The sequence below is a fragment of the Somniosus microcephalus genome, chromosome 4 (assembly GCF_052327205.1).
Source record: "Somniosus microcephalus isolate GS21.2 chromosome 4, FLI_Smic_1.0, whole genome shotgun sequence".
Classification (NCBI taxonomy): domain Eukaryota; kingdom Metazoa; phylum Chordata; class Chondrichthyes; order Squaliformes; family Somniosidae; genus Somniosus; species Somniosus microcephalus.
Window position 1 is genome coordinate 345,887,877 of NC_140990.1, and position 10,744 is coordinate 345,898,620.

The following is a 10,744-nucleotide window of genomic DNA, read 5'->3' on the forward strand; positions in this document are numbered from 1 at the left end:
TAACGAGCGTGACGCAAAAGCTATCGGCCTCTCTGAACCATCAAGGAATTTATGTGACAGTACTGCCCCAATGCCATAGGGAGACGCATCACACGCCAGTCTTATCGGTAGTGATGGGTTGTAGTGAGCCAATACTTCTCTTGAAGTGATTAGGTCCTTACTCTTCTGAAAGGCCCGCTTACATTCATCGCTCCAATTCCATGCTACTCCCGTTCATAGTAGGGCGTTCAGTGGATGCAGAATTGTGGACAAATTCGGCAAAAACTTATGGTAGTAATTCACCAATCCGAGGAATGCCCTCAGTTGCGATACATTTTCAGGCGCCGGAGCCATAACTACCGCTTCAATTTTGTCAGGGGACTTATGCAACCCCTCTTCATCAATCACGTGGCCACAATACGGTATCTGTTTCTTAAAAAACTCGCACTTGGGGCGATTGGCTCGTAGCCCATGTTCACGTAGTCTAGTGAGCACCTGCTCTAGGTTGGCAAGGTGTTCACTGTCATCTTCACCTGTCACTAGGATGTCGTCTAAGTAACACTGAGTCCCCGGAATCCCTTGCAGGACTTGTTCCATCGCTCTTTGCCATATCGCCGGAGCTGATGCTACTCCGAAGACCAGTCGATTATACTGGTAAAGACCTTTGTGAGTGTTTATCGTGAGATACTTCCTAGAGGATTCTTCAACCTCCATCTGCAAATATGCTTGTGCTAGGTCAATTTTTGTAAAACGCTTCCCTCCAGATAGTGAGGCGAAGATATCTTCTATCCTTGGAAGAGGATATTGTACTGTGTGAAGGACTGGGTTCACCGTCACCTTGAAGTCCCCACAGATGCGAACCTTCCTTGGCTCCTCAGACTTATTGTTTAACATTTTCTTCCTGACAGGAACGATGGGTGTCGCCCACTCGCTCCAGTCTACCTTAGATAACACGCCTGCATTCTCCAGATTCTGCAGCTCTGCCTCGACGGCTGGGCGAATTGCATATGGTACCGGTCTTGCTTTGAAAAACTTGGGAATTGCATTCTCCTCTATTTTTATCGAGGCGGTTATGCCTTTAAGAGTGCCCAGTTCTTGTTGAAATACCTCTTTGGTGTCAGCTAAGATTGTTGACAATCGTCCAGGAGTGACATCATCATCCTTTTTACCAGCCACCGTCAGTGCCTGAATGGAGTGCCAGTCTAAACTTATCTTTCTGATCCATTCATGTCCCAATAACGGTGGTCCACCATCTTGCAGAATGTAGAGATACAATTTCCGTATTTTCTTGCTGTTGTATTCGACAAGCACCCTTATTTTTCCTCTGGGGTATACTTTTTGCCCCGTATACGTCCTCAAGACAATGGATGTCTCCCTCAAGGGTATGTGTGAGAATAGCCGCTTGTAGTCTCGTCGATTCATGACGGCTAGAGCTGGTCCTGTATCCAATTCCATTTTGACTTGGGACCCTGCTATCGTGAGGGTGACCCAAATGGTTCGGTGATCCTCTTTTGCGATTACGTTGTGAAGTTTGAGACAGCTTAGTCTCTTGTTCCCGGATTCACTATCGCTCATCTGGTCTTCAGAGCTACTGTCCGTCATCTTTTGTACTTTCCTGTACGGTTCCTTAGTAGCCTTTTTGTTGTCGTTGGTCTTCTTCCCAGACCTGCAAACTCGTGCAATGTGTCCCATCTTTCCGCATTGCCTGCATATTTTGTCCTTGGACCAGCAGGCCTTCTGGTCATGGTTTATTCTGCTGCAGCGATAACATTTTGCAAATCCCCGTGTCATTTCATGGGTGCCGTATTCCTGTGGCTTTTGTTGTATTTCCGCAGCTCCCCTGGCTGCTGCTTCGTACGATACTGCCACGCTGAAAGCCTTATCTAGCGTCAGCTCTTTCTCTGAGAGTAACTTCTTCTGGGTTCCTTCACTCAGGAGTCCACAGACAAATTTGTCCCGTAGGGTATCTGCCAGTCCTGCTCCGAACTGGCAGTGCTTTGATAGCTTGCGTAGTTCCGTAAGGTACTCAGCATTGCTCTCATCTTTATGCTGAATTCTCCTGTGGAATTTAAATCTTTCTGCTATCAGCAGCAGTGCAGGGTTTAGGTGTTCCTGTAGGATAGTAACAATTCCGTTAAAACTCTTCGCCTTTGGTTTGGCTGGAGTAATCAGGTCCCGCAATAGGCCGTACGTTCTTGCGCCCATTAAGTTTAGCAGTACCGATGCCTTTTTTGCATCGGCTATTTCGTTTGCCTCGCAATATATCTCGACTCTTTCCGCATACGTGGTCCAGTCTTCTATTGCATTATCAAAGGCAGTGATATAGCCAGTCTTCGGCATCTTGGAATTCTAAAATGGCGCCTCCCGCGCTTTGCCTTCTTCCCCGATTTAACAAAATGGCGCCTCCCGTGCTTTGTCTTCTTCCCCGCTGGATTAAGATGGCGCCTCCCGTGCTTTGCCTTCTTCCCCGCTGTTGCTAGCGTTGCTTTCCGCGGTTTCCGTAGCAACCTGCAGCTCCTCGCGGCTTTCTGCGCGTTTAATATTTTTAAAAATTTTATTATTTTCCCGTCGTGGAACAACCCTGTGGGACTCTTGCCTCCCTCTTCTCGGGTCTGTACGCTGCCTGGCTTCGTAGCACCGGCCGCGCCCTGTGTGCTCCACCCTCTCTCTCTCTCCTCTTCCCGACAACGCTGCTCGGCCCCGTTGCAAGCCACCCGCTCGAGTTCTAGACCGCCGCAGCCCAGGAAGGATCAGTGTACTACCTGCCACCAGCCCGATTAGCTGAAGCACCGTCGACAGGAACCAAGCCCCGCTCTCGACAGCCTCTCCTGCAAATCTTCAACGTCGCTGACTCAAAGGCGGATGCCCACGGTCGACGCCCGTTTCTACTGTTTCTTTTCTCTTTCTGGCCTCGACCTCTGCTCACTTTGCTTCAGGGATGGATCCCATGAGGTGGTGCAGACTGTAGGTAAGTTCGTATCTGCTCGTCGCCAATATTATGTCCGTGTATAATTGAGACATGGACAGCAGGAGTTGATTATAACAAGTCTACTGAATGGAGACAATTGGGAAACTGAACTACAGAAGGTTGCTAGTGCCTTTTATACAGGGGTGGTCACTGCCGGTACTGCAGTCTGAGACCAGTTATTCCCTTAAAGGTACATACACAACACCCAACAACAGACAGAGCCCTGGAATGGCTGACCAAAACCCGATTAGGCTCCCCCCAACACATAATAACACACACTGGCACAAATGACCTAAAGGCCCAGCAGAAAGGGGTAGCAACATAGCTCAGAGCAGTGATTGAGAAGGCAAGCAATACATTTCCAAACACTAGAATCACTGTTTCCACAATATTGCCGAGAACAGACTTTAACAACAAAACAATTCGTGAGATAAATGCCAGCATAGCAAGAGACTATGAATTCAAACACAACGTGCACCTGGCCCAACACCCCACCCTCGATGTGGAATGTCTTCACGACCGCGTCCATATCCACAGGAAACGAATATCGATCTTTGCTAAAGCCCTGAAGGACATCGCTTTTAATCGGGTCCATACCCAGACTTCAGGAGGACCCCCCCCGAACACCAGAGATCAGCGGGGTACATACCAGGACTACTACAGAGACCACCACCACACCAAAGGGGACCATAGAGGATCCCCATGCACAACAACAATATCAGACCTGCGCCACTCCTGTCCTACAGGGGAACAGGACCGCCCCCAGCCAGACAGAGGGAGAGATGCACAGGGCGTACGCAATACCTCAGGCAGAGACAATCCATTAAGAGACACTAGGCAGATGTGCAGCAGCATCTACTTCCGCCTTATGGATCAGAAAATGAAAAAAAAAATTAAGGACTAGTTACTAGAAAGAGTTGTAACCAAGTAGTATTAGCATTTATAGACAATTGAGATGATCTTTTTTTCCCCCATTTAGACACGACAAACGCATATCATTCTTTAACCTATCATAGTGAAAGATCAAACTTAACATGAAATCCTTATATATTTCGACCTGGAATATCCAAGGTCTACGCTCTTCGGTGCTCGACGTGAAGAGTAGGACCCCAGAGTTCATAGATGAAACTAAAGATCTAGATATTATCATTTTACAGGAGACTTGGTATAAAGGAAAAGGACACACTGGCCATCCCCAAGGGTACACAGAGCTGGTGGTCCCCTCCAATAAATTACCAGGAGTAACCCAAGGCAGGGACTCTGGAGGCATACTGATTTGGTTTAAAACAGAGCTTAAGAATTGCATCAAATTTATAAAAAAGGGCGAAAACCACATGTGGCTCAAAATTGAGAGGGGGATTATCTCTAACACTCAAGATGTTTTCATTTGCGCGCACTATATCCCCCCAATGGAATCCCCGTACTTTAAAGAGGACACCTTCTCCAACGTTGAGAGGGAGATTATCCAATTCCAGGCCCAGGGGAACGTGTTGATCTGTGGTGACCTCAATTCAAGAACTGGCGAAGAACCAGACTTCACCAATAATCAGGGAAACAATTACATATTCGGGAATAACCACTTCGATATCCCTTCCCATCCATACAGGCATAACTGCGACAAACAGACAAATACTAACAGAAAACAGCTCCTGCAGCTCTGTCGAAGCCTGGGTCTGTACATTGTCAATGGTAGGCTCATGGGAGACCTCCTAGGAAGATCGACCTATTGCTCACCTCTTGGCTGTAGCACAGTAGACTATATGATTACGGATTTGGACCCATCCTCTTTCAGAGCATTCACAGTCAAACCACAAACAACACTGTCAGACCACAGTCAAATTACTATGTATCTTAAAAAGACAGAAACAACCAACACAGAAACACAACCCAGTAAGCTGTACAACACCAAAAAATCGTACAGATGGGCCAAAAACAGCACGGAAAAATACCAGAAAGCAATTAGCAATCAATCAACTCAAGCTCTCTTGGACACCTTTCTGGAAAACATATACACTCACAATAAAGAAGGCGTAAACCGGGCAGTGAATAACCTAAATAATATTTTTGATAATTTGGCAACAAGGTCAAACTTGAAAGCTCGCAAGAACAAACCCAAAACAAAAAACTATGAAAAATGGTTTGACCCAGATTGCCATAACATGAGGAAAAAACTTAGAAAAATATCAAACCAAAAACACAGACAGCCAGAAAATGAGGAATTACGCCTTACTTATTGTCAGACACTAACACAATACAGAAACACACTCAGAACCAAAAAAGAGCAGTATATTAAAAATACACTCAGCTCCATTGAGGAATCCATTGATTCCAATTGTTTCTGGGACAACTGGAATACATTACACAAAAAACAACACGATGAATTGGCCATTCAAAATGGAGACACATGGGAAAACCACTTTGAAAAATTATACCAGAAAAACACACTAAGGCCAGAGCAACACCAAATATGCAAAAAACTGGAAAAGCTCGAAATGGCCATAAAAGATAACCAAAACCCGCTAGACTCCATAATAACAGAAAAAGAACTATTTGAAAAACTCAAGGACCTGCGACCAGGAAAAGCTTACAGTGCAGACGGCATACTAAGCGAGATGATTAAACACACAGACGATAAAATGAAACTGGCTATCCAAAAACTCTTCAACTTGGTTCTGAGTGTCGGTTACTTCCCTGATATCTGGAACAAAGGACTCATAACGCCCATATACAAAAATGGGGACAAAGTCGACCCAAATAACTATCGAGGCATCTGTGTAAACAGTAACCTGGGGAAGGTATTCTGTAGTATCATAAACAAAAGACTTATAAACTTCCTTGAGGAGCACAATGTCTTGAGTAAAAGCCAAATTGGATTCCTACCAAACTATAGAACATCAGATCATATCTTCACCCTACAGACCCTAATTGACAAACACGTTCATCAAAACAAAAGCAAAATCTACGCATGCTTTATAGCTTTCCAGAAGGCTTTCGATTCCATCTAGCACAACGGTCTATTCCTGAAACTTATCAAAAGCGGGGTAGGGGGAAAAACATATGATGTAATTAAATCAATGTATACAAACAATTAATGTGCAGTTAAAATTGGAGACAAACAAACAAAATACTTCCCACAGGGGCGAGGGGTGACGCAGGGCTCGCCCATCTCACCGACACTTTTTAATATTTACATAAATGAATTGGCAAAACTACTTGAACAATCTACAGCACCCGGCCTCACCCTATATGAATCCAAGGTTAAATTCCTCCTCTATGCAGATGACCTGGTTCTGCTGTCACCAACTAAGGAGGGTCTACAGCAGAACCTGGATCTGCTGGAGTCGTTCTGCCAGACCTGGGGCCTGACAATAAATCCCCAAAAAACCAAAGTCCTTGTGTTCCAGCAAAGATCCAGACATCAGGGACCCAAAATAAATTTCACACTAGGAACAACCAAAATTGAACAAATCACTAACTACACATACTTGGGCTTAAAAATCAATTCTACGGGAAATTTTCATCTGGCTGTGAATGAACTGAAAGAGAAAGCAAGAAGGGCTTTCTATGCCATTAAAAAATCAATCCAAATAGAAATCCCAATTAGCATTTGGCTCAAAATTTTTAAATCAGTAATTGAACCAATTGCACTCTATGGCAGTGAGGTGTGGGGACCGCTAACACAACAAGAATTTGCAAAATGGGACAAACACCCAATTGAGATCCTACATGCAGAATTCTGTAAAAGTATCCTCCGGACTCAAAGGAAAACCATAAACAATGCATGCAGGGCAGAACTAGGCCAATATCCATTAAAAATCACTATCCAAAAAAGAGCCACCAAATTATGGAAACACCTAAAAATGAGCAACCCCCACTGCTATCATTACGAAGCCCTGAAATGCCAAGAGAGGACCACAAAGAAGAATACCCTCAGATACCCTCAGTCAACTAGTCCTGGGACTCAGTGAAGTAACTACTAACACTACTGACAATAACCAGCCCCAGGACAGTGACAGCGTAACACAAAGAATTCGACCCAACACAATCGTCACTAAGCAAAAGGAAAAATATCTGTCATATTGGGCAGAAACAACAAAAACCCAAAACAAACTCAATTGCTACTTGGCCCTCAACAGACAATACAACATGGCTGATTACCTGGCCATGGTAAAGGATAGCAAACTGAGAAAAACCTTGACAATGTACAGACTTAGTGAACATAGCCTGGCGATCGAAAAAGGTAGACACAGGCAGACCCGGCTACCAAGAGAGGACAGGATGTGCTCTCACTGCAGTCAGGGAGTGGTGGTGACAGAGATGCACTTCCTCACAGCTTGTAGAAAATATCAGGGCATAAGGGAGAAATTCTACCCAAAATTCACAAAAATATGCCCGGAATTCAGAAATTTGAATGACGACCAAAAACTCCCATACCTACTAGGGGAAGAGAGAAATTGTGTAACCTTAGCGGCACATTATGTTACAGCTTGCCATAAACAGAGGGACAACCACTAAATATAAGAAAAGAGTACATACAAATTATATGAATGTATATTTATGCACTCAGGGATATACCTGTTTATACACTGTATGGATAGATCTGTATTTATGTATTCAACCATGAATGTTTTTCGATGCTTTGGCAACATAAGATGTACCTTGTCATGCCAATAAAGCGATTTGAATTGAATTGAATTGAATTGAGTGACCACTGACTCTGGACACAGTGCCCCGGGTCAGTCTCACTGTGAGAGTGACCCCTCACTCTGGACACGGTGCCCCGGGTCAGTCTCACTGTGAGAGTGACCCCTCACTCTGGGCACAGTGCCCCGGGTCAGTCTCACTGTGAGAGTGACCCCTCACTCTGGACACGGTGCCCCAGGTCAGTCTCACTGTGAGAGTGACCCCTCACTCTGGACACAGTGCCCCGGGTCAGTGTCACCGTGAGAGTGACCCCTCACTCTGGACACAGTGCCCCGGGTCAGTCTCACTGTGAGAGTGACCCCTCACTCTGGACAGAGTGCCCTGGATCAGTCTCACTGTGAGAGTGACCCCTCACTCTGGACACAATGCCCCGGGTCAGTCTCACTGTGAGAGTGACCCCTCACTCTGGACACAGTGCCCCGGGTCAGTCTCACTGTGAGGAGTGACCCCTCACTCTGGACACAGTGCCCCGGGTCAGTCTCACTGTGAGAGTGACCCCTCACTCTGGACACAGTGCCCCGGGTCAGTCTCACTGTGAGAGTGACCCCTGACTCTGGACACAGTGCCCCAGGTCAGTCTCACTGTGAGAGTGATCCCTCCCTCTGGACACAGTGCCCCAGGTCAGTCTCACTGTGAGAGTGACCCCTCCCTCTGGACACAGTGCCCCAGGTCAGTCTCACTGTGAGAGTGATCCCTCCCTCTGGACACAGTGCCCCGGGTCAGTCTCACTGTGAGAGTGATCCCTCCCTCTGGACACAGTGCCCCGGGTCAGTCTCACTGTGAGAGTGACCCCTCACTCTGGACACAGTGCCCCGGGTCAGTCTCACTCTGAGGAGTGGCCCCTGACTCTGGACACAGTGCCCCGGGTCAGTCTCACTGTGAGGAGAGACCCCTCACTCTGGACACAGTGCCCCAGGTCAGTCTCACTGTGAGAGTGATCCCTCCCTCTGGACACAGTGCCCCGGGTCAGTCTCACTGTGAGAGTGACCCCTCACTCTGGACACAGTGCCCCAGGTCAGTCTCACTGTGAGAGTGATCCCTCCCTCTGGACACAGTGCCCCGGGTCAGTCTCACTGTGAGAGTGACCCCTCACTCTGGACACAGTGCCCCAGGTCAGTCTCACTGTGAGAGTGACCCCTGACTCTGGACACAGTGCCCTGGGTCAGTCTCACTGTGAGGAGTGACCCCTCACTCCGACTGCTAAGCTCCTGATTCGGTCGAGAGATGCATGCTTTCCGACAGGCATTATTTGTTTATAAAACACTGTAAGGTTTTCAACATTAAAGAGATTTGAACCTCTAAGCAGTTTCACAGGCGATTACTGGATCTCGAACATTAACAGAGAGAGGTTCAGTCTTACCGATGCTGTTGTGCCTTGTGGAACCCATGGGTCAGTTGTGAATCTGTTTCCGCACAGCTCCCAGTTGCACAGTGCTACACGCAGCTGAACTACTGCAGAGATGCACAGCAACCAACTGAGACACGGCACAGCTGTGAGCTGAGGCAGGCTGGTTAGATTTGAGGAAGTTGTGGTAAAATCACGGGGTCTGTGATCGCTCGAATCTGGCCTTAAAGCACAGACTAGCTGGTTCATGTAATTGGGATATTGCATCTCCCTGCCGATCACCCCTCGCCCTCCCTCCGATCACCCCTCGCCCTCCCTCCGATCACCCCTCGCCCTCCCTCCGATCACCCCCCCGCCCTCCCTCCGATCACCCCCCGCCCTCCCTCCGATCACCCCCCCGCCCTCCCTCCGATCACCCCTCGCCCTCCCTCCGATCACCCCTCGCCCACCCTCCGATCACCCCCCGCCCTCCCTCCGATCACCCCCCCGCCCTCCCTCCGATCACCCCTCGCCCTCCCTCCGATCACCCCCTCGCCCTCCCTCCGATCACCCCTCGCCCTCCCTCCGATCACCCCTCGCCCTCCCTCCGATCACCCCCCCGCCCTCCCTCCGATCACCCCTCGCCCACCCTCCGATCACCCCTCGCCCTCCCTCCGATCACCCCCCGCCCTCCCTCCGATCACCCCTCGCCCACCCTCCGATCACCCCCCCGCCCTCCCTCCGATCACCCCCTCGCCCTCCCTCCGATCACCCCCTCGCCCTCCCTCCGATCACCCCTCGCCCTCCCTCCGATCACCCCCCGCCCTCCCTCCGATCACCCCTCGCCCTCCCTCCGATCACCCCCTCGCCCTCCCTCCGATCACCCCTCGCCCTCCCTCCGATCACCCCTCGCCCACCCTCCGATCACCTCGCCCTCCCTCCGATCACCTCGCCCTCCCTCCGATCACCCCCCGCCCTCCCTCCGATCACCCCTCGCCCTCCTGCCACCGGAGCCTTCGGCTCCTTTAAAACAGGAAGGAGCTGTGGAAAACAATCAGTCGGAGCTAAATGTGTGAGGGTTTTGCTGTCAGCAATCAGTGATTGCAGAGAGAAGTGAAATGTGTTCTTCGGGTTGAAAGGAGGAAGTTTATTGCAAGTGACTGAGTGTGACACAGGGTCAATGACGGACTGTGACTTTACTGATGGCTTCAATCACGAGCAGAGTCTGACGACTCGAAAGTCCTTCTGTGTTTCTGTGATTGCAGGTTCTTATCTCTGTACCGCAGGAAGAGGGTAAGTGTGAGATCATCCACTTTGGACCAGAAAAGCATAGATCGGAGTATTATTGAAATGGTGAAAAGCTAGGAAGACTGGCGGTCCGAAGGGATTGAGGGGTGCACGTACACAGATCACTGAAATGTAGTGGTCAGCTACAAAAAATAATCAAACAGGCAAATGGAATGTGAGACTTTATATCTCCAGGGCTGGAATATAACGGGGTGAAGTGTTGCTGCAGCTATACAAAGCCTGGTTAGACCGCACCTGGAGCACTGTGTACAGGTCTGGGCACCGGACATTAGAGAGGAGAAGGTAGCACAGATTCACCAGAACGTTCCAAGTCTCCAAGGGTTATATTATGCGGAGAGATTGCAAAAGCTAGGCTTGTAATCCCTGGAATATAGAAGGTTAAGGGGTGATTTCATTGAGGTTTTCAGGATTTTGAAAGGAATTGATGGAGTAGAGAGAGGGAAACATTCTCCGCTGGTGGG

The 10,744-nt window shown here is 48.5% G+C and overlaps 1 protein-coding gene across 1 annotated transcript in view; it reads right to left on the minus strand.

Moving 5' to 3' along the window:
- Window positions 1-9,265, minus strand: part of LOC147120742 (natural resistance-associated macrophage protein 2-like) — a 135,430-nt gene extending 126,165 nt beyond the window's left edge. Inside the window, exon 1 of the mRNA XM_085984248.1 lies at window positions 9,012-9,265. Within this exon, the coding sequence (XP_085840374.1) occupies window positions 9,012-9,039 (28 nt within the window). The 5' untranslated portion in view covers window positions 9,040-9,265. The remainder of the gene's footprint in view (window positions 1-9,011) is intronic.
- Window positions 9,266-10,744: the final 1,479 nt, after the last annotated feature.